This window comes from Typopeltis vanoorti, chromosome 1, assembly GCF_054136105.1.
Source record: "Typopeltis vanoorti isolate ZY-2024b chromosome 1, IOZ_Tvanoo_1.0, whole genome shotgun sequence".
NCBI classification, from domain to species: domain Eukaryota; kingdom Metazoa; phylum Arthropoda; class Arachnida; order Uropygi; family Thelyphonidae; genus Typopeltis; species Typopeltis vanoorti.
This window is the reverse complement of record NC_143549.1, coordinates 122,043,440-122,068,941: the sequence shown is the minus strand read 5'-3', so window position 1 is coordinate 122,068,941 and position 25,502 is coordinate 122,043,440. Positions and strand designations below refer to the sequence as shown.

The following is a 25,502-nucleotide window of genomic DNA, read 5'->3' as shown; positions in this document are numbered from 1 at the left end:
TGAGCGTTTTTTACCACTGTGCTATCTCTACTTGTTTCATTTAGCAATTTTTTGAAGTAGTTACTCCATACTTCAAGGATATCTTTTTCTTCTGTTTTCATGTCACCTTTATCATCTCTAACTCCTAACTCCTTGCCTCTTTCCTCCATTTCTATGCTTCTTGAACAACCTCCAGAATATCTTGCCACCTTCTTGATATTTATTTTCTATGTTCTTGCCAAAGTCCTCCCATGACTTTTGTTTAGCTAGTTTTACACACTGTTTAGCTTTCTTACATTTGTATCTGTATTCTCTAAGAGCACAAGCTGACTTATTTGACAGGAACTTTTGATATGCTTTCTTCTTTTACTTCACTGCCTCTTTAACTTCCTGTGTCCACCATAGAGTTCTGATTTTTTTATCCTTGCACACAACCTCACCACGTGCCTCTCTGGCTGAATCAAACAGGGTTTTCTTCAAGGCTTGGCACTGAATCTCCAAGGTTTGGTTCCTGTTCTCAAACTCTTTCATTTTTTCTTCAATAATCTTTGTGTATTTCAGTCTACAGTTCAGATCTGAGAGCTGCTCAACTTTTATTTGCTTTAAAACTTTCTTACATGTCATTCTTTTCAATATGAAATTCAATTTTATCCTGCTCAAGACTAAATAGTGATTGCTTCCAATTTCAAATGCTCTGTACACTCTGGTGTCCTGCACTAGGGAGAAAATATCACTATCAACAATAACATAGTCAATGAGACTTTTCTTCTTCCTTGCCTCTTCTCTCCATGTGAATTTGTATACGTTTTTATTTTGGAACATGGTGTTTGTAATAACCAGTCCATGTCATGAGCAGAAATCCAACAGGCATTTGCCATTATTATTAACTTTGCTCTTTTCTCCAACTTTTCCCAAAATATTTTTGTATGTTTGATAATCACTTCCTACTCTGCTATTTAGATCCCCAACAAGGGCCAACTTTTCCTTTTTCATTGTGTCAGTAGCTTTCTCTAGAGCCTCAAAAAGATTCCTCCACTTCTATCTTAGTAGGGCCTTCTGTGGGACCATAGGCCTAATTAAGTCTCATTGTCCAGTTCCCCATTCTGATATTTGCCCACATCACTCTACTTGAGACTGCCTGCCATTCAAGAAGATTAGCCTCGTATTTAGTGTTGAATACTATGGTTACCCCTTCTTTTCCTTGATTGTCATTGCCTGAATGTAACATTTGTATTTATTGCTCAGAATGATCTCACCAGTTTTTGTCTTTTTTGTTTCAGCCACTCCTGTTATGTCAATCTGGTACTTATCTAATTCCTCAGCTGGCTCAATTTCTTTGCCATTCAGACTTCTTATGTTAATAGTACTGATCCTTAACTCTGGTGATGTTGAGTTTGGGGTGTGCTTTCGGCAGCACCTGTGAATATGTTTCGTTAAACTTGTGCTCCCGAGTTTTATCACAATTGCAAGTATCTCTTTTGTGCGAAACAACCAGTAAACAGAATACAGGGGGTAGGTACCAAGGAGCCAGCTACTTCTATACAACTCGTAAGTACCCATAGTACTTCATATTAGTTATTATTCAATCAAAAAAACAGTTACGTGAAAGCTTCCAATATGCCAATCATGTGAAATAAAGATGGCGCCAACAAATGCCAGCAACGAAAGATTACTTCGAGTCCCATCAGTATAGCGCAGCCGATAGCCAACAAACTGAAACACAATACGAAGTGTCGCAGTTGCGAAACCTAATTTACCGAAAGGAAAAAGAGCATATCATGTGACTTCTGCCGCAACTGGCTACATACTTCCTGCATGAAAGTAGAGGATTCCTTGCTTAAGTTACTTATCGAACTGAGCCAGTCTTTTTTCTGTTCGATATGCCTCCCTTCGTTAAACAGCTGCTAAATATAGGCAAACGAGTTGATGATCTCGAACAATACCTCAGTAACATGATCGATGCTTTCTCGTCCAAAATCCGAAAGTTGGAAACAAAGCTTGAGATATTCGACAATCAGCGGCCGATCACAAGTGCATCTGTACCCACTAACAAACCCCGTGATTTAATCGCATAAACAATACACTCGTCGCTCAAGGTAGAAAACAGGAAACTCAATGGCGTTATTTTGAACTTCCCGAACTGGAGGAAAACGGTAAATCTCTAAAAGAAGAAGTTAGCAAACTAGCCGGCGAATGCAACTTCGATCACTGAAACATCGTCATGTGTCATCCATTTGGTCCAGTAAAGAAAAGAAAGAACGGAACGAACTATCCACGTCTTGTCAAAGTGATCTGTGATACACCGACAAACACTTCCAAATTAATAACAGCGATAAATAGCAAGTTAAGGACAGTAGACCCCAATCGTGTGTACGTGCTCGACATGACTTAACCTTTGAACAAAGGGAACAAAGACGCCAACATTGAAAACAGCTAGAAGAAAAATGCCAGAATGGAGACAACAGCTGAATCATAGACTACAAACAAACCAAACTAGTGCAAAAACCAAGTGTCGCCACTAGCAGCCACCAAGGAGACCAGTATGCAGGCACTGCATAGGAAACGTGCAAGACCCCAGCGGTCAAAGCCATTCCCCACAGACCCTTGCATATCCACTACACCAACATTTGTGGTCTCAAATCCAACCTTGATATCGTTCACTATCATCTGCAGTCAACCAACCGCACCTACTCTTCTTAACAGAAACACAAATTTCACCTTCCCCAAGCACCATCCATCTAACCATCCAAACTATTCACTATTTAATTCCTTTTGACCCAAGGGTGGTTTGTGTGCATATATCCACTCTGACATACCCTGCCAGAGCACCTAACCCTTGAATCGCCCAACTTTGACCTTCTTTGGCTAAAAATATCTCTTCCCCCACTCAGTCAAATTCATCTGCTGTCTCTATCACTTTCCCAGTGCCACCAACCACTCCGAGCTCTTTAACTTCCTCTCCTCAAAAGTTGATTTCCTCCAGTCCCACTATCCTAATAGTGAAATCATCCTCCTAGGTGATTTTAATGTTCATAACACCAACTAGCTTTCCTCTTCCAGTTGTACAGATCTTGCAGGCAGAGATGGCGAAATCTTTGCTATCACCAACGGCCTTACACAAATTGTTCACAAGCTGACCAGAATACCAGATAACCCAAATCACTCCCCAAATACCTTAGACCTCTTCCTTACAAATGATCCTTCCAAATATACAGTGAATGTAGTGAGTCCCCTGGGTAATTCTGACCACAACCTAGTGCTCATCTCCTGCCCAATGCAACAATGCTGACATAGTCACACCTGCACAAGGGTAGTCTGGCAATACAACAGTGCTAAATGGGACAGCCTCTGAGACTACTATGCTTCATTCCCATGGTTCGACTACTGTTTGCATTCTTCCAATCCTAACATATGCATCGAACACATCACCAAAATAATCCTCACTGGCATGATAACATACATTCCCCACACCACTCTGAACTGCCGTCCCCTGTCCAAACCCTGGTTCTCCAAAAAATGTGCCAAGGTTGTGCAAACGAAAAATCAGGCATACCACAACTGGCTCAAATTAAGAACACCAACCTCTTTCAGTACGTATACTGAAGCCCGAAACAGATGCAGAAAAAGTATCAATGATTCCAAAACAGAATTTGAACGGGCAAAAAGCAGGAAGTTTGCAGCCTGTCCTAGCAGCAGCCATGCATTTTGGTCTCTCGCCAAAGCAGTTGGTCTCAACTTTTGCCCTACACTACTCCCTCCCCTGTTATCATACCCAAATGGCTCAATTGCAACATTGCCCACAGAAAAAATCTAATCTCCTGGCTTTCCACTTTGCCTCCAATGCACGCATAACCGACAATGGCAAATATCCCCCAGTCATTCCAACTGCCCAACACACAACCCCTCCCCCCCCGTATCCTTTTTCCAGAAAGAGATCATAAACCTGTTGTCAAAATTAGACACAAAAAAAGCCCCTGGCCCTGATGGCATTCCTCCAATTGTCTTGAAAGTTTGTGCAGCAGAACTGACTCCTATCCTATGCCGTCTATACACACTCCACCGGTATATATCCCAAAGCCTGGAAATTGGTCTATATTCAACCCATTCCCAAAAAAGGGTGACAAATCGCTTGTATGTAACTACCGCCCTATCTCACTCGCCTCAATCCTATCTAAAGTGATGGAGAAAACCATTAATTCTCAACTCCTACTCTACCTTGAAGGCACCCAGCTATTATATGACCACCAGTATGGATTCTGTCTATGCCGATCAACAGGTGACCTGCTGTCATATATCACCCATCTCTGGACATATGGCTTGGAAAAATTTGGCGAATCCCAGTAGTCGCACTTGATATCTCTAAAGTCTTTGACCGGGTCTGGCACAAAGGCTTATTAAGCAAACTCCCATCATTTGGACTGTCTCAGGACTTCAGCAGATGGATTGCCAACTTCCTGTCTGGATGCACACTGTGTGTGATGGTAGGTTGCTCCCTATCCTCCCACTATCCAACAAATGCCGGGATCCCACAAGGTTCAGTTCTCTCACCGACCCTCTTCCTTCTATACATCAATGACCTACTTCAGTTGACCTCCAACCCAATACACAGTTTTGCAGATGATAGCACATTGCACTCCTCCCTTACATTTGATAAACATCACCCTGTACAAATCACATCAACCCACAGAACATCAACCGCAACTTCCCTTAACGCAGACCTCCAAAACATCCTCCAATGGGGCTCAGATAACTTCGTTAACTTCAACGCTAGTAAAACCTAGTTCTGTCTTATTTCACACAAAAAAGAACCCCCCCCCCCAGTATTATTTTCGATAACACTCAAATTCCCAGACAAGATGAAATCTCTCTTCTCGGAATTACCATGACATCAGGCCTCTCCTGGCATAAACACATCACAACCATTGCATCCTCAGCTTCCAAAAAACTAGGCTTTCTATTTCGGTCAAGACGCCTTCACTTCAAAACAACTGTTTACCCTATACAAATCGCAAATCCGCTCAGCTATCGAATACTGTTCTCACATTTGGAGTGGGGCTCCTAAAAGCTTCCTCAAAATGCTTGACTCAATACAGAGGAGAGTAATTAGACTGATAAATGATCCATCTCTTACTGACTCACTCCCCCCACTCTCACATAGACGCTTAGTCTCTGCAATTTGTATATTCTATAAATATTTTCATGGAAAATGCTCATCTGAAACAACATCAATAATTCCCCCACTCTCTACTAAACCCATTGGAACACGTACAGCCACCTCCGAACACCCCTTCACAGTACACCTCGAAACCCACAGAACAAGTTTCTTTTCTTCCTCCTTCATCCCTGCTACTGCTGTACTGTAGAACAATCTTCCCCCTGATGTATTTCCCAAGGAATACAATATACAGGATTTTAAATGGAATGTTAACAAGTTCCTCGTCTCCCATCCCGCTACTTACTATAGGTTGAACAGCCAACCTCGTATATGGGCCCAATATAAAAAAAAAATTTTTAAAAAAGTAGCTGACATTTTGCTGTTCTCCGTGGTTCCCTGGCAAAAACAATGGGGGGGGCCTTGTTTAGCTGGGCGACGTCCCAGCCGGCATGAAATTTTGTCATGTTGTACCATCATTTTGTATATTGGTTTAAGCCATAAGAATACAATTTGGTCAGCTAAATCCCACATTGCCAGCCCATCCACGTTTGTTCAATATCCAGGTAGATACCCAATAGGGTGCACCACGAGAAGGTGAGGATTAGACATTAGGTCAGAAGCCCTGGTCGATTCTCCACATTCCTTTAAAGGCTATGTGGAGGTCTCCTCTCAGTTATACAGCTTTGACCCTTAAGCACCCCTTAACTATGTTTATAAGTATTTATATTATATTTATATTATATAATTATTTATATCTATGTTTATAGATTATAATAAACTGTTTGCAGAATTTTATTTGTAGATTTATTATGATAAGAAACAAACCCTGCATCTTTTGCTAATTAACTGGCAACTTTGTAGGGAAGAAAAATATATTAGGGAACATATAAAAAATCTAAATGCTTCTGGTAACAGTTGTTTTGAGACATAACATTAATAGAAATATTGATCAGTCATGTTTTGCATATTAATGGAAGTATTCATATTTGTAGATTTAGGGACACAAAAACACACGTGTTGAACAGATTATTTTATTAATTACAAATAAAATAAAACTTGACGTTTCGACCTCTATATCGAGGTCATCATCAGAAGAATACAACTGTATACAGAACCAAGCTACATGATAATGCTTTCTATATCAGTAAACTAAATCTACGTAGTTAATAAATCTTTTTTCTAGCCTGACCTCTAGTGATAGAAAGGAAAAACAAAAATAAATAAAGAAAGAAATAAAATTATTAAAAAAAAAAAAAAAAAAATATATATATATATATATATAAAAAAAAAAAAAAAAAAAAAAAAAAAAAAAATATATATATATATATATATATAAAAGGGGTGCTTAAGGGTCAAAGCTGTATAACTGAGAGGAGACCTCCACATAGCCTTTAAAGGAATGCGGAGAACCGACCAGGGCTTCTGACCTAATGTCCAATCCTCACCTTCTCGTGGTGCACCCTGTTGGGTATCTACTTTGATACTGAACGAACGAGGATGGGCTGGCAATTTGGGATTTAGCCGACCAAATTGTATTCTTATTGGTTAAACCAAAATAAAAAATGATGGTACAACATGACAAAATTTCATGCCGGCTGGGGCGTCGCCCGGTTAAACAAGGCCCCCGTTGTTTTCGCCAGGGAACCAGGGCGAACAGCGAAAAGTCAGCTACTGGAACAAATCTGAAAACAAACCCCAACTCAACATCACCAGAGTTAAAGATCGGTACTATCAATGTAAGAAGCCTGAATGGCAAAGAAATGGAGCTAGCTGAGGAATTAGATAAGTACCAGATCGACATAATAGGGGTGACTGAAACAAAAAAGACCAAAACTGGTGAGATCTTTCTGAGCAATAAATACAAAATGTTATATTCAGGCAATGACAATCAAGGAAAAGAAGGAGTAGCCATAGTATTCAACACAAAATACGAGGCTAATCTTCTTGAATGGCAGTCAGTCTCAAGTAGAGTAATGTGGGCAAATATGAGAATGGGGAACTGGACAATGAGACTTATTTGTGCCTATGGTCCCACAGAAGGTTCTACTAAGGTAGAAGTGGAGGAATTTTTTGATGCTTTAGAAAAAGCAACTGACACAATGAAAAAGGAAAAGTTGGTCCTTGTTGGGGATCTAAATAGTAGAGTAGGAAATGATTGTGAGACATACAAAAATATTTTGGGAAAATTTGGAGAAAAGAGCAAAGCTAATAATAATGGCAAATATCTGTTGGATTTCTGCTCAGGACATGGACTGGTTATTACTAACACCATGTTCCAACATAAAAATCTGCACAAATTCACATGGAGAGAAGAGGCTAGGAATAAGAAAAGTCTCATTGACTATGTTATTGTTGATAGTGATGTTTTCTCCCTGGTGCAGGACACCAGAGTGTACAGAGGATTTGAAATTGGAAGTGATCACTATTTAGTCTTGAGCAGGATAAAATTGAATTTCATATTGAAAAGAATAACATGTAAGAAAGTTTTAAAGCGAATAAAAGTTGAGCAGCTCTCAGATGTGAACTGTAGACTAAAATACAGAAATATTATTGAAAAGAAAATGAAAGAGTTTGAGAACAGGAATCAAACCTTGGAGATTCAGTGGCAAACTCTGAAGGAAACATTGATTGATTCTGCCAGAGAGGCATGTGGTGAGGTTGTGTGCAAGGATAAAAAAATCAGAACTCCCTGGTGGACACAGGAAGTTAAAGAGGCAGTGAAGGAAAAGAAGAAAGCATATCAAAAGTTCCTGGCAAATAAGGCAGCTGTTACTCTTACAGAATACAGAGACAAATGTAAGAAAGCTAAACAGTGTGTAAAACTAGCTAAACAAAAGTCATGGGAGGACTTTGGCAAGAATATAGAAAATAAATATCAAGAAGGTGGCAAAATATTCTGGAGGTTGTTGAAGAAGCTTAGGAATGGAGGAAAGAGTGCTGTAAAAGGAATTAGAGATGATAAAGGTGAAATGAAAACAGGAGAAAAAGATATCCTTGAAGTATGGAGTAATTACTTTGAAAAACTGCTAAATGAAACAAGCAGTGATGACAGCACAGTGATAAAAAACACTGACCAGGCATGCAGTCAGGAATACATATCCATACTTGAAGTAGAAAAAGCCATCAAAGGCTTGAAATGTGGAAAGGCAGCAGGAGTAGATGATATTCGACCAGAAATGCTGAAGTATGGTGGTATAAGAGTCTTACAGTGGCTGCACTGCATAGTTCAGAAAGCCTGGACAGAGGGACGAATTCCCAATGATTGGAGTAGAGCTCTCATAGTACCCATATATAAAAAGGGAAATAAAACTGAATGTGAGAATTACAGAGGTATTTCCCTACTGAGTGTTCCTGGCAAGATCTATGCAAGTATACTTGAGAAACGGTTGAGAAGAATTGTGGAAGAAAAGCTTGGTGAAGAACAAGCTGGATTCAGGCCAAATAGAGGCTGTCAGGATCAGATCTTCACTTTACGACAAATAGTCGAGAAAGCATGGGAATATAACAAAGATCTGTATTTAAGTTTTGTCGATTTGGAAAAGGCATATGACAAGGTGCCAAGAGAGAAGCTATTCAATACGCTGCAGTTATATGGTGTCAATGGGGCATTATATCAAGCAATACTTAGTCTTTATTTGAGTTGTGAGTCAGCAGTTAGAATTGAAGGAAGTACAGGAAGATGGTTTAATGTTAAATCTGGTGTGAGACAAGGATGTACATTATCCCCCCTGTTATTCATTATCTATATGGATCACATTATGAAGGAATGTGGTATTAAACCTGATATCAAAATTGGAGATGTTAATGTCAGCTCTTTGCTTTATGCGGATGATGTTATACTTCTAAATAAATCCGCTACAAGTCTGCAAGATTCTCTGACTAAATTGAATAGCTGTTGTAATAGATATGGTATGAAGGTCAGCAATAAAAAGACAAAGACAATGAAAATAGGCAGAATCATTGAAAATGTCAACTGTGTTGTGAATGGAGAACCTGTGGAACAAGTAAAACATTTCAGCTACTTAGGCACAATTTTTACTGAAGATGGTAAACTAAATATAGAAATAGACAACAGAATCAGCAAAGCTGGTATCGTGGGAAGTCAATTGAATAAATTCATATGGAATAAGAAAGAAATTAGTCGGAACACTAAATTAGCTGTATACAAGACTGTGTTCAAACCAATTTTAACTTATGGATCTGAGAGCTGGGTCAGAAGTAAAACACTTGACCAAAGACTAGAGACCGCAGATATGAGAGTCCTGAGAAAGATTAGAGGCGTGAACAGATGGCATCAATGGCAATATCATATTAAAAATGAGGATATTAGGAAAGAACTTGACATTGTCAGCATCCAGGAATGCGTTAGCAGAGCTAATCTCAGATGGTATGGTCACTTAAATAGAATGGGAGAGGAAAGATTAGCAAAACAAGTGTTCTCTGCCAGGTTGGCAGGAAAACGACCCAGAGGAAGACCAAGATATAGGTGGATTGATACGGTACAAAGTGCCTTAGACGATAGAAATATAAGATCTGATAATGTTGGAGTCTTGACAAGTAACAGACTGATTTGGAGGAAAATTGTAGATAGGAAGTTAGTAATGATGTAATTTTTTCATGTAGTACTGTCATATCCTGTACACCCCTTGAGGGTACATGGCAGGAATTTGATGATGATGATGATGATGATGATGATATATATAAAAAAAATTATATATACAGGGTGTTCGGGATAAATTTGACAGTTTCGTAAGGAAAAAGAAAATCTTCTTTGTATCTATTAAATTTAATGAATTGACAAAAAAACATTACAGGCAGAGTTAATTACAATACTATCAACAAGATTTACTGAAAATAACCACCATTAGCATCGATCACAGCTTCAATTCTGCTTCGGAACCTCAAACAAGCTGATGCTACAGTCTCCCTGGGAAGGGCCGCAAAAACTGTTTTAATTTTATCCATTAACTGGGCTTTTGTATTACTGGAAGTGCGATTGGTGTCTTTTTCAACTGCACCCCATACAAAATAATCCATGGGGTTAAGGTCTGGGGAGTTTGGAGGCCAAACATTTGGACTGGTGAAGTCGTAGAAATTTTTTTCAGACAACCATTTTTGACTTTTCCCAGAGGTGTGGCAAGGGGCCGAATCCTGCTGCCATACATACGGCCTACCATTGGCTACCCTTGTTATCCAGGGCTTGACTACAGTTAGCAACTCCACGAACAAAGCCCGAATTCCAATGCCAGGGTTCTTCAACACCTGTTCCTGCAGATTTGCGAGGAATTCTGCTGTACGAACGCAATCAGATCGTCTGCTAGGGATCTTTCTTCTTGCTACATCCTCGTAGTCACCATTGCAAGTCTCTAGTTCATGCCTGATTGTTTTTACTGTATTCAGGGAGCATTGGGCAGCAGTCGTAATATCCTTATTTTGATGGCGGGCACGAATCATCATGATACAAGTTATTCTCTTCCATGATTCAGGTGGGTTCCAGCTATCCATCCTTTCTGACATCTTGTATATGAATGAAGAAGGGTCCAAACTTTTAAATGAAGAGAAGTGTGTGTTAATACATGTAACTTACGGAAAAATATAATTAATTATAAATATGTCAAATTTATCCCGAACACCCTGTATATTATAAATAGATAAATGCAACTACAATAAACTGTTAGAGTCCTCATGTATTAATATTCTGGATAGTTACAAAATGATTTCTTTCAGTTGCTATTGAATGTTCTAAACACTTCACCAGGTCACCAGGTTGTCTTCTTGTAGTGGGAATTTTTCTAATGCTAGTTTAGGATGTTATACAGGTTGTAGATGGGTCCTCCACATTCTTGAATTTTTTTTATGTAGGAAGGGGACTGACCTACCAATTCCTTGAGTGTGGCAGCTAATTTTTTTGCTAAGAGATAATTTGGGCTGTCGATTCCTTCAACGATCGGGAAAAAAAATTAGCTGCCACACTCAAGGAATTGGTAGGTCAGTCCCCTTCCTACATAAAAAATACACAACATTTCATCAGTAAAATCAAAAACATTACACTCACCGACCAAGATTTATTAGTCAGCTTTGACATAACTTCCCTTTTCACCAATGTCCCAATCAATGACACGATCTTGCTACTACAGAACATATTTCCACCTGACATCACGGCCCTTTTTGCCCACATACTCCGCTCCAGATATTTCGTATGGCAAAACAATTTTTACCTTCAAAAAGAAGGTACAGCCATGGGCTCACCACTTTCTCCTCCAATAGCTAACTTTTATATGGAAGACTTTGAGCAACGTGCTCTAGAAACAGCATGTCTAAATCCCAAAATTTGGCTCGGATACGTCGACGATATTTTCGCCATTTGGCCCCACGGCCACGAAGCTCTAAATACATTCCTTAGCCACCTAAACAAACAACACAAATGTATCCAATTCACCATTGAAATGGAAAAAAACGACTCTCTTCCTTTCCTAGACACACTTGTCACACATCTTCCCTCTGGCTGTCTCTCCTTCTCAGTTTACCGCAAACCTACACACACAAGCCAATACATACACAAAAATTCTTACCACCACCCAACACAAAAATTAGGTGTCATAAGCACCCTTAAACACAGAGTTAACTATTTGTTCGAATGAACAGGCTCTAAACGAAGAATACAAAATCATCAACCAAACATTTATCAAAAATGGATACAATAAAAAAACTATTCACAAGATCCTCCATAAAGATACCAGTAAGAACAAAAAAGATTTCAAGAATGCCATTGCCATTCCTTATGTTAGAGGCATTTCTGAAAAAATAGACAGAACACTTTGCAAATACAACATTAAAACCACCTTTAAACCCCCAAATAAGCTAAGACACCTACTCAGTTCCTCTAAAGATCCTCTTCCACACCTAGCACACCCAGGGGTATACAAAATACACTGCACATGTAACCATACATAGGGGAAACAGGGCGAACTATCCCAATCAGACAAGACGAACACAAACGACACATTAAATACCTCCACTTCAGTAAAACAGGCCTTTCTGACCATGCACTCCAAACATACCATAGAATTGACTGGAAAAATACCAAGTCCTTACACCGCACCAAAACCTGGTTTGAAAGAAAATTTAAAGAGTCTTGTGAAATGCTCAAACACAACCCAAATCTCAACAAAAATGATGGCCTCACCATTTCAAGAATGTGGAGGACCCATCTACAACCTGTATAACATCCTAAACTAGCATTAGAAAAATTCCCACTACAAGAAGACGACCTGGTGAAGTGTTTAGAACATTCAATAGCAACTGAAAGAAATCATTTTGTAACTATCCAGAATATTAATACACGAGGACTCTAACAGTTTATTGTAGTTGCATTTATCTATTTATAATATATATATACTTTTTTATATATATATATATATATATTTTTTTTTTTAAAATAATTTTATTTCTTTATTTATTTTTGTTTTTCCTTTCTATCACTAGAGGTCAGGCTAGAAAAAAGATTTATTAACTATGTAGATTTAGCATGAAAATCTCTGAACTGTGCTTGGAGCATTTTAACAAGAATAAAACTGATTTTGTGTGTCGATTAATTGCTGTGGATGAGACTTGGGTTCACCATTACATCTTCTCTATTGTTTAATTTATTCTGTGCCAAAGAAGACAAAGTCAGTTCCATCAGCAGGAAAGATCATGGCATCGGTGTTTTGGGATGTTAAAGGCATTTTGTTTATTAATTATCTTGAAAAGGGTAAAACAATAACCTAGGAATATTATTCCGATCTTTTAATCAGACTAGACAAAATCATGAGAAAAGACCTGGTTTGCAGAAGGAAAAAAATCATATTTCATCAGGACAATGCATCTGCCCACAAAAATGTTTTGGCCATGGGAAAATTAAGGGATCTGCACTATGAATTATTGGAACATCCACCTAATCCGCAGGTTTGGCTACCTCTGACTTCTATCTCTTTCCAAAACTAAAACTCTTCCTTGCTGGTCAGTGTTTTTCTTCAAATCAAGAAGTGATTGCAGCTGTAGAGGGGTATTTTGCAGATCTTACTGAGAACCACTACAGGGATGGGATAATGGTGCTGGAGCATCGCTTGAATAAATGATATTATAATAAGTGATATTTATAATAAATAACTAATAAGTCTTAAGGGAGATTATGTTGAAAAATAAAAATAATTTGAAATTGTAAATTCGTTTTTTCATTGTTAGGCCGGGAACTTTTCAGGCTGCCCTCTTACAAGTGGATTTACGCTTTCAAAAATTAATAGGAAACTGTTGCTAATAAAAAATTATTGCTCTTGATTAGTGGTCATGTGATATACATTGCTCATATAATTAAAGAGAAGTGCAGCAGATTCTCACTATAGTGGTTCATAAGCTCTTGTGAAGGTAGAAACAGCATCGGTGAAAATAGTAGAAATAGTTGCATGATATTTATGAGGATGGGGAGGGGGTGCTGAAAAGTTCTGTTAAACACCTAGAGCAAAAATAACTGGTTTGTGCAACAAGGTAAAGACTTTTATTGTAAATGATTAGTGGCATTTACACATGCAATCTTTTTCTCATCTGTCAGATGATGGGTTGAGTCTCTATGTACAAATCTTTGCCATCTGGTTCCATCTCTAGTCATTTCTTTCATCTCTCTGAAGTTCGATAATTATAACCTTTCCTTTAAAAAATGTAGGCAAGTTCTTTTTGGTCCAAATCTTGATCGTCTTCCTCCAGTGATTCCATATGGTAATCTTTGAAAGGACATTCTTCTATCTCTAGAGGCATCCAAACCATCTTGATTGCTGTTTAAGAATTATAGCTATGATATCTTCTCTATTGTTTAATTTGTGTTTGACTAGCTCATTTGTTTTGTGTTCTGACTGCTAGTCTTATTTGTTTTTCTTAAACATTTCATTTTGAATGCTCTGATTTTCTGTATTTCTTTCTGATTGAGTGTCTGAGTCTTGGCCCCATATGTTGCTGTAGGTATAATAATGGTTTTATAGAATGGTTTTAATAATGGTTTTTACATGCATTAGTATTATTATATTCCCAGATTTGGTTGGCCAAGTGGTTAGCATATCTGCTCTCCAGTTAACAGGCTGCAGGTTCAAATCCCACCACGGGCATGGATGTTTGTGATGATCTGCAGGTGGGAGATGAATTTCATCACCCAGTGTGACACTGAAACCCTGCTTATTGGAAGCATGAAATGGCTTAAAAGTTTCATGTTTGATCTCTGGAGCAGAGTTTTTGGATCAGATAAAAATGAATAAAAAGTACAAAAAATTAATAAAAATAGAAAAATATCATTAGCTCACCCAGTACAGTAATGAGGGTATGAAGCGACTGTGGCAAGTGTCTAACTTGTGCCCCCCTAACCCAAAAATGAAAAAAATTTTGAAAAATTTAAATGTAACAAGTTAAATTTTACTAAATGCAATATGTTAAATACTTACTATTAACCTCATCAAAATGAGTTACAGTGTGTTGCAGAATTTTGTGTGTCTAATGCGGCGTATTGCTGAAATTTAAAAATACAATATAAAATAGCGGACTTTTATATCTATTTATTTATTTTTATTTTTTATGTTTTGTGTCCCAAACCTAGTTGTGCTCGTGGCAAGCACCTGTTTCGCCACACCCTCATTACAGCACTGAGCCCACCACAGTACTAATGCACTATAGCTTTTACAAGCTTTTGTGGTTGGTAGCCATATAAAAATCAATGTGGAATGGGTATGTGTGTGTGAGAGAGAGAGGTGTGTAAGTGAAACTAGCCCATCTCTCTCTCTCTCAATCTATTTATGTCTCTGCAAACAAAAAAATCTGTTTCTTATTCCTTTGCTTACATTTGCCTTATATAACTTCCAGGAATATCCAAAGGATTGTAATTCATAATATATTAATAACCTGGATGGATCAAGAATGAAATAATCTCTGAACTTGCCCTAAATGCTAAACATAGTGTCTAGCTATTTTGGGCATTCAGTAAGCTGTTGTTTCAAGTGTGATGTGATATTTTCTAAATTCATTTGGGAGGAGTCTTTATAAAAATATTTCAGCTGATAGTGAATTAGCAGGTCTCCTGTGGTAATAAGGTTTTACCTCCTGGAAAATCAAGTTTTTAAAAGTGTTTTTCATGCAAAATGGAGGCCTGAAAATACAATTAAAAGATATAATATTTTCGTCTCTCTATATAGATCTTAGTTGCTTCAGCATAATGACACCCAAATCAAATCTCCAGTAAACAGGTGGTGATTTTACACAAAATGCTGAAAATCATTTATCACCTAAAGATATTCACAAATCCATGTCACAGTGAAATTCAGATGCACAAGTCGCAAAGCAAGCATAGATGATACTGTCTACTCTCTATCAATGATGCCAGCAGACTTATACGAGCATATTTAAAAAAGAAAGATAAAATATCTGTTTTTCAAAATGTTAATGTTAAATCCGAGGCACTTATCCACTTGTCAGTAATTTTTAATAGTTGATTCTCCAGTTGATTGTAAATTGTATAGCTTTTGACATGAAATATCAGGTTTTTTTTGGTTTTGTTTTTTTAATCCTCTTACAAAAGATTGAAAATTACTATAATGTACTGGCATTTGAGAATAACTGAAAAGTTTGAAATAATTCCAAGATTGATAAGAAAAGACAAACAGAAAGTTTCATAATAAGAAATTGACAAAAGGTAAATAGGTAAAAAGCTAATATTTTGCAGATCTTATTTTATAAGTAGTAGAACACCAAAGCAACTCAAAACAGTGATTCAGTATGCTATTGTAGGGGGTACTGAGACATTTCCATAGAAATCTTTGAGCTCAAACATTCAGATGTCTTACTTGGTAAGAAATGGCTGTTTTATCCTTCTGATTTTTTTTTTTAATATGTTAATCTCTTACAAAAATTGAAGACTTACAGAATGCTGGTATACCTAGGATGGCCAATGAGAGGAAACTTATTTTAAAGACTGTACGTGTTTTTTCTTTTCAGGTCTTCAGTAAATATTTTGGTGGTACTACATTTAATTCTGTTTAGTGGGATTCATATAAAATTGACATTCTGGAAATTACAGAGACCAGATGGAATGGAGAAGATCACTTCAAAAGACAGGATGGTAAGTTAGTTATTTACCCAGGTGGTGACTCAAACATCATGGGGTAGCTGTGATACTGAAGACAGCTCAGGCAAGGAGCCTTCTTGGTTATAACCCCATTAATTATAGGATACTCTCTATTAGACTTAAGGCTCAGCCTACCAATGTATCAATTGTGGTAGTTTATGCACCTCACATGGATAGGCCTGAGTGAGGAATTCTGTGAAAACTTACAAACTGTTTTGGAAGTTTTCACAGCCTACCAAGGAGAGACACACTGTACATCTTAGGGGGACTTAAATGCAAAAGTGGGAAACAGTATGAAAGTCAGGATGGAGTGTGGCATGTTTGGTCTGGGTGAACGTAACACCTGTGGTGAAAGACTGTTGGAATTTGCCGTGCTAACAGATTAGTTATTACCAATACCTGCTTCCAGAAACATCCACGACAGACCTATAGTTGGACATCTAACATTGATAGTTCATGGCACCAGATTGATTACATCCTGGCTCTCCAGCAATGGAAGACAAGCATCTCTGATGTGCATACTTGTCCAGAAGAAAATTATGGTACAGACCATCAGCTAGTAAGAGCCAAAGTAAGACTAAGTTTTAAAAGAGGTAAACCGTGAGTAGACATATCGGAATGGAATTGTCAAAAAGCTTTTTGGAATTGTCAGTTAGTGTTTAATTTTGAGCTTAATGTACTGAAGATGCCTGTGACACACAGGCGAAAATTATACTAATAAATAATCTTTCTACGTGAGTTTTTTCCGTTATTTTTTGTGTACCAAAGTAAGACTAAGACTTCGAAAACTTCCAGATCAAGCACATCCCACTAGATTGGATGTTACAGTAATTCCTAGTGGATTCACAGGACAAACATCAACTCGGTTGGGTGATTTTTTGGAGACCAATGAGGAGAACTCACCAGAAATGCTTTGGGAAGGAGTCAAGATGATAATACAGGATACAGCAAAGAAGAATCTCGACCCAATAAGAAGCCCAAGAGACCATGGATATCAGATTCAACATGGGAACTAATCAAAAGAAGGCGGTTGGAAAAACAAAGAGACAAAGTGACTGAAGAATACAAGAGATTACATAGAGAAGTCAGAAGAGCCATCAAGCAGGACAAGGAAAAATTCTATACTAACAAATGTGAAGAAATAGAGTTCCAGATGAGAAGGCACAATTATAAAAGGATGTTTTATTTATTTTGAGACTTAAAGCACAAGTTTAAGCCTAAATTGAATGTCATCAAAGACAGGAATGGATCATTACTAACAGAAGAGCTGGAAATCAAAAACAGATCGAAAAAATACTGTGAGGAACTGTACAGCAGAGTGTATAAAGAAAATGTGGAACTCTCCCACCAGGAAAATTTTGATTTGGAACCTCCTCCACATAGGCATGAAGTTGAAAGAACAGTTAAGCATCTTAACAACAATAAGACCCCAGGTGCAGATGAAATCCCAACAGAGCTAATTAAGGCCACAGGACAGAGGGATAAAAGTGTTTCATAGATTGATTACAAAGATATGGATTATGGCTTAGAGACTGAAAGAAGTCAATTTTCATGCCACTACATAAGAAAGGTGATATGAAGGCATGCAAAAATTATAGAACTATTAGTTTGATATCTCATGCAAGCAAAATTTTATTATAGATCATGCTAAATAGGATTGAGGCAGAGATGCCCAAGGAACAAGCAGGTTTTAGGAAAGGTAGGGGCACCAGAGATCAGATCCTTTGCCTTAGACAGATCATAGAAAAATATAAAGTATTCAGGCTCCCTCTGGTAATGTGTTTCTTAGACTACTCTTAATCTTTTGACTGTGTTGAGCATGTGAAACTATGGGAAGTAATGAAAAGAATGGGATTTCCTCAACACTATCAGGTTGATAGCCAACTTGTATAAGGTGCAAGAAACCATGGTAAGAACAACAGGTGTTGGATTGACTGACTGGCTTCAAGTTGGAAAAGGAGTTATGCAAGGTTGTTTACTTTCTCCTCACTTGTTTAGTTTATATGCGGAGGACATCATGCGTGAAGCATTGGATGAGCTCAGGACAGGAATTAGGATAGGAGGTCTCAAACTTGCTGACTTCCTCAATTCTTTCTCCATTAAGGTACACTTTGTTTCTCAAAAGCTTCTCTGTTTGTATTTCGTTTGAGAACCATAATCTTTGCCTTGCTAGGATTGAGTTGAAGTCCTCTGCTATTACTGTTCTTGCTAACTTTGTCAAGAATGAGTCCTAGTTCTTCCTTGTCATTACAGTACTCCTTTGTAATGACAGGGAAGAACTAGGACTCATTCTTGACAAAGTTAGCAAGATCAGTAATAACAGAGGACTTCAACTCAATCCTAGCAAGACAAAGATTATGGTTCTCAAAGGAAATACAAACATAGAAGCTTTTGAGAAACAAGTGTACCTTAATGGAGAAAGAATTGAGGAAGTCAGCAAGTTTGAGTACCTAGGATCCATTATTAATGTGAAGAATTGCTGTTCAGAAGACATCAGAAAAAAAATGGCTAAAACAACAGTCAGAGACCTGTCTAAAATCTGGAAGGATGGATCTATCTTCATGGGAAGAATGTTGAGGATTTTGGATGCAGTTGTTTTTCCAGCAGCGGCTTATGAATGTGAGGCTTGGAACCTAAAGAAGTCAGATAAGAAATGGATATCTGCTTTTGAGATGTGGTGTTACAGAAGGCTGTTGAGGTTATCATATACTGAAAGACATACAAATGAATGGGTGTCAGAAAATATCAGTAGAACTTTAAGGCTCCTTAAAGATATTGACAGAAGAAAGTTAAAATATTTTGGACACACAGAAAAGATGGAAGGGGACTTCTCAGAACAGTAATAGAAGGTAAAGTTCCTGGAAAAAGAGGCAGGGCTAGACCATCAATGAGATGGATGGATGGCATGAGTGGTGTGACTGATCTCCAGAGTGTTGAGGCTGCCAGAAAAGCAACCAAGAGGACTTCATGGCAAGGCCTGGTGTGGCACATCACCGAGTATCAGAGTGACCATGCAACATCTGTAGATGCCCTGTGAACATAGTAGTAGGGATAATACACACTCACACTAATGCTTGTAGTGACTTTGTCCACTTAGATACTAAGCCAGCCAGTAGAAAACACACACACACACACATACACACTGTGGCTTCAGTAATCATAACAGTGACGAATGTTATTATATAGGTGCAATTTGAGAGTACATTAAAATTTAGATTAAAATTTCTGTGAATTTTTGCAATTTTTTGCGGTTTTAATTTTTTAAGGTGCATCGAACAAAAGAATTGTTGATGGTATTGATGTCAGTTTTGTTCAAGATATTTCTAAAATTCCTTCAAGCACTAACCAAGAAAATTTAGGTGGGTGTAATTTATTTTTATTAATAAGTTAAATTAATATTTAATTTGATAATTTTTAAATTTTATAATTTTATCGATTTATAAATAAACTGATTATGAAATTTAGTTATTATCAATGTCATAGAGTTAATCTTGTTTTATTAGTATTGTATCATTCAGACATAAGGAAAAAAGGCCAAAATATTGTGAAAGATTACATTGTAGCCATTTTGAAATTAATGCCTCCTTAGTGCAATTGGAAGAATATTATGCCCTTTGATTAGAAAAGACCTGGGTTCAATTCTTGTTTCTGATGAGAGGCAAGAATTGAACCCAGGTCTTGATATGAGCTTTTTCAATTGAAAGTGCATTAGCTGATCTCATACAGAGGTAGAAGGGATTTTTCTCTTGAAAACTCAGGCTTTTCATCCCTCATGTACTCTCATGACCAAATTGGCTATGAGAATGCAATTTACAGACAAAAAATAATGGTGGTGGTGATGATGATGAGTGGTAGATGGCCTTAATGGTAGTTTTGTGTGTAGGTGGGGAATTAAGTAGTAGGGAGAAAGAGAGGTATGTGTGTGTAGTGGAGTGCCCTCCCACAATGATTCCTTGGACTTCTAGATGTCACACAATGATAAATTTACTATTGTTAATTAATTGTTACAGGTCTTAGCATAAAGCTTAGGATTCATCACTATGTGCTGCATTAATTTCTGTTTCTTTAGCACTATTTTTACTTATCACAGACAGTTGCTTATCACAATATACTAACTTTTCGAATCCTAATCTAATATTCACAGTAATAAGTATACATGCTTTACTTACTTTATTTATTTATTTTTTACCATTTTTCTTTAATCAATGTGGTGAAGTACCCGAGTAATTTTAGATATATGCCTGGATATATATATATAAATATGCACAAGCCTCAGCTTATTGCTGAAAGTTGAAATTTAATGTGCTTATAGAAGACACTCAAAAAAAACCATGAAAAAAATTTCAGCTGAAACTTTAAAAGTGATGGACCAAATATGGTACTCCAAAAATGTATGTATGCATGTATTGTCTCTAAAATTCCTAGAGTGCTTTTCACAGAATGTTGATATTTGGTATGCTTACAGAGAATATGCTCAAATCCACGGGGGGGGGGGGGGGGAGATCCCATAACTCAAAATGGTAAATCAAGTAGCAGTCAAAATTGGTGACACTGATAAAACAAAAATCATATTGTAAATATTAATATATAAAATTTAAATTATAAATAAAAATTGAAACAATAAAATGTGGAAGAAAATTAATCATGTGAAATAATTTTAATTGAAGGATTTCTACCTATTTCTCCAGTTTTTGGCAGTAAATTGTGAATGCGCCATACTACTCTTTTGATGTTCCTCACATACAGGAAATGAAATAGCCATCAAATTAGAACAAATATCAGAATGGAAAGGCAAACGAGGGTGTGCTAAAAAGTTATAATAATAACCATGAAGGAATTGAAATAGAACCATGTAACTTAATACATTATTCTACATATTCCCAATGAAGTGTTATACACTTGTTACAATGCTGTTGCAATCCTCTGAGAAAAAAGTCTCACTTGTTGCATAAGCCAGTCATTTTTGTTCTATAATCTTTTTCAGGTTATCTTGGAAGTAGTGGAATAAGCTGCATTTCCAGCTTTTCTTACCATTCATACTATATGCTTACGCTGCATAAAATAATTCCTTAAATTTTTTCATTATCACATCGTGTGGTACTTTGTATATAATTATTTTACTACTTCCTTATTTGCTGATACTAGAATTATGTTTCATACCATTAAATTGTTACAGGGAACTTATTTTTGCAAAATGCAATTATCTATCATGTGGTCTTCAATGACTGCCGACTTTATCCTAAACAAGGCGGAGATGACTGGGAGTGTTAGCTCTTGTATTCCCACTCACAGTAGTCCTAAATTAGTAATGCATCCTAAAGGCAAAGATCTGAAAAGCGCATCATACTAAATGTTTGCACTGGTTTATGGATGAGAAATCCTGATGAAACAGTGGGCAATATCATGAAGCAAACAGCGGAACTGATAGGTGTAAGCAAGATGGCAGTATATGGTATGAAGAAGGAACTGACCACGATGGGACAACTACATACGCTGGGGAAGAAGAGGGCAAGTGCTGTAGCACTATGCACATGCTCGGTGAAATACAATGACTTTATGCTGTCAGCAATTCGTCAGAAAGTGCGCGATTTCTTCCAAAAGAACGAAATTCCTATGATATATAAGGTAATGACTGCTGTAAACAATGATGGAGGTCTCTCTCACATTTCATTAACAACAACTTACCAGTTAAAGGACCGTGGTGGTGGTGGTGTTTTTACGCCACAAGAAAGCAATCGATGGTATTACTTGAAGGGGAAGATATAATTTCATGCTATCACCAATATTTGCATTCTATCAGGAAATATCGTCACGAGGGATGAAAAATTTATTATAAGATGAAACCTGGGTGAATGCTAGTCACACCTGCAGTAAAGTTCTCCAGCCCACAACAGTAAAAAGTGCTTGTCAAGCATTTTTGTTGGGCTTAACGACAAGCCTGAAAGCACCGAGTGGAAAGTGTTTTCATATAATCATAATGCATGCTGGCAGTGAAGACAGATTTGCACCAGGATGATGCCCTTGAAATTTTACGAGTGCAGAAATCACAAGGTGATTATCATAAGGAAATGGATAGAAAATACTATGAACATTGGTTCATAAACATGTTTTTGCCAAACATTAAGTAACAGCATTATTGTAATGGTCAATGTGCCTTACCATTCTGTCACTGGAAAATGTAACTTCTCAGGCTACACGCAAAAAAGACATTAAGAAGTGGCCAGAGGAAAAAGGAATTGGTTTTACTTCTGATATGGTGAAAACAGAACTATTAAACTTGGTGGCAAAAGTCAAGTCAGTTTTAAAAGTATCTCATTGATAGTATTGGTGAACAGAAAGGCCACACAGTTATTTGTTTTCCACCATACCTTTGTGAACTGAACCCTCATAGACCTCATCTGGTTACAAATTAAGGGGCATGTTGCAGCTAACAATACAGTTTTCAAAATTTCAGATGTTGAAAGACTGGTCATGGCAGGATTTCAAAAAATTACTGAGTTCACATGGAAAAGTTGTAACCCATGTTATTGAAGAAGAAGAAAAATTCTGGGTCCTTGATGGAATGATGGATGAGGTGGTGAAAAATGTGTTTCACGGTAGATCAAGTGGTGTTGAGGAGCTTCCTCGTTAAATTAATGCAGAGATAGAGTGTTTATTCATTCATCTTCTTTATACTCTCCTTTTACCTTGCGGTGTCGAGGGTCCATTGATCATCGGACCTCAATCTGTTTACAGGATAAGGTGGTCAGCCCTATGCCCCGGTATATTCTATGGCCTGTAGTGTTAAGTTCTTAAGGCCAGTTTGCCTGCTTTGCGGGATGAAAAACCCCAGAATAAACTAAGGAAAAAACCCTGCTGTCCACGCCCAAGACTGGCTAACTTGGCTATGGCTGAGGAAGATCCTTCAGCTCTTCTCGTCACCGACGGGAATCGAACCTAGGACACTCCTTCCCCAGGCATATGGTTGCGAAGTGCATAGCCACTAGGCTAACCGCACGGAGATAGAGTGTTTATGTATATATTATTATAATAAAATATGTCATGTTCAGAAGTGTGCATTGTGAAGTTCACTTCATAACATAAACAATCGTTACTTATCATAGTAGTTTATCAGAACTTTGCAGCTCCCCCCCCCCCCCCCCCCATCAAAATGAGTATGGCAAGGATGCATCTTATCTCTCCTTTTTAATATATATATATATACATATTATAGAAATAAAATTATAACAATCTGGAAGCAGCATAATCCATTTGGTATACAAATAAATCTGCAAATAAAGATAGATACACTATTATTGGCAAATGATCAGATTGTATTAGCTACGTCAGAAGATGATTTACAAAGATCTGTAAAATCATTAAACGAAATTTCAGAACAATATAATATCCTAAAGTAAAGACAAAAATAATGGCTTTCAAAGGAAAAAAAACAAGAAGTAAAATGGTGTTAGATAATAAAATATTAGAACAAGTAAATCATTTCTATAATTCCCCCGCTCAGTACTAAGCTCATTGGAACATATGCAGCTGCTGCACAACATCCCTTCACAGTACACCTAGAAACAAACAGAACAAATTTCTTTTCCTCTTCCTTCATTCCTGCAACTGCTGCACTGTGGAACAGTCTTCCACTTGCTGTGTTTCCCAACGAATACAATTTAAAGTCATTCAAATCAAATGTAAACAAATTCCTCCTTTTCCAACTCACCACCCATGCACAGTACTGATGTACTATAGGTTGACCAATCAACCTCCTGTGTATGGGCCCAACATTAAAAAAAAAAAAAAAAAAAAAAAAAAAAAAAAAAAAAAAAAATCAAATACCTGGGATGTGACTTTTCATATGAAGATGAAAAAGATATACACATTAAAATATTAGAAAAACAGGAGTCATGAAGGGTTGCCTACTCTCACCATATTTATTTTCTATCTTGAAGAAATATGCAAATCCATAGCTGAAGAACCAGGTCTACAAATAAATGGCATTAATATCAACCATAACAAATATGCAGAATATATTATTATTATTGCAGAATTTAAAGAACAATTGGAATGAAAATCAATCTTAGCAAAACTAAAACAATGAAAATAGTAAGAGATCAGGAAAAAATTTCAATAAACTTTGAAAATCACATACTTAAACAAGTAAAGCAATTTACATATCTTGGCAGTCTCATTATTCATAACCTTGACAACACAGAAACAGTAAAATACATACTTAAAGAAGATAGTCTAACAAGAATAAATGAAAACATGAAAAATAACAGCATTTCAAAAAGCCTTAAACTAAACTCTATAAAACCATTATTATAACTACAGCAATGTAGGATGCCTATACTTGGTCACTCAATCAGAATGAAATACAGAAACTCAGAGCATTCTAAATGAAATGCTTAAGAAAAATAAATAAGACTAACTGGTCAGAATACACGAATTAAACTATAGAGAAGATATCATAGCTGTAATTCTTAAACAGCAATTAAGATGGCTTGAACATCTCCAGAGAATGTCCTTTCAAAGATTGTCCAATATAGTCTTGAATGAAATCATTGGAGGAAGACAATCAAGAAGTAGACCAGAAAGAAATTGACTACAGTCTCTGAAGGAAATGTCACAATTTTCAAGATTCAGAGAAATGACAAAAATGGCCAAAGATAGAACCCAATGGCAAAGATTTGTACATAGCGACTCAACTCGTTATCTGATGGATGAGAAAGAAGAAGAAAATAAACAGCATAATAAATAATATATTTAAGCTATTCCTGGTACAAAAACACACCAGAATCAGAACCACATAAAGTTCCATCTAAGCCATCTTTATTTGGAAGTGAAGTGAAATGTTGACTATAAAAAAAAGAAGAATGAAACATGGATTCAAACAGCAGAAATGAAATTTTTCAGAAAAATATCTGGATATTCCAAGCATATTCCAACCATAAAACAAAAGAAATTTTACAATCCCTGAATATAAAACCAGTTAACTATATAAGTAAATATAAACCAAAATGGTTAGAACATCTAAATTGAATGGACAACAGCAGACTGCCAAAAATACCATGTGGATATAAAATAAATGGGGAAAGAAGAATTGAAGGCCAAGAAAACAATGGCATGAGACCAAAACAGGCCACATAGTATAATATTCATGATAGGAAGAAAAAGAAGTCTAAGAAAATTTGACAATTTCTCTGTGAGTTAGTGTTGGATCTCCTGTGATGATTCTTAGGA

The 25,502-nt window shown here is 37.0% G+C and overlaps 1 protein-coding gene across 2 annotated transcripts in view; it reads left to right on the top strand.

Annotated features, from left to right (window-relative positions):
- LOC150110369 (poly(A) RNA polymerase, mitochondrial-like) overlaps positions 1-25,502 on the top strand; it is a 120,097-nt gene that overhangs the window by 82,653 nt on the left and 11,942 nt on the right. For both annotated transcript variants that reach the window (XM_090393313.1, XM_090393304.1), the window contains exon 7: positions 19,541-19,633. In XM_090393313.1, the coding sequence (XP_090249439.1) occupies positions 19,541-19,633 (93 nt within the window). The remainder of the gene's footprint in view (positions 1-19,540; positions 19,634-25,502) is intronic.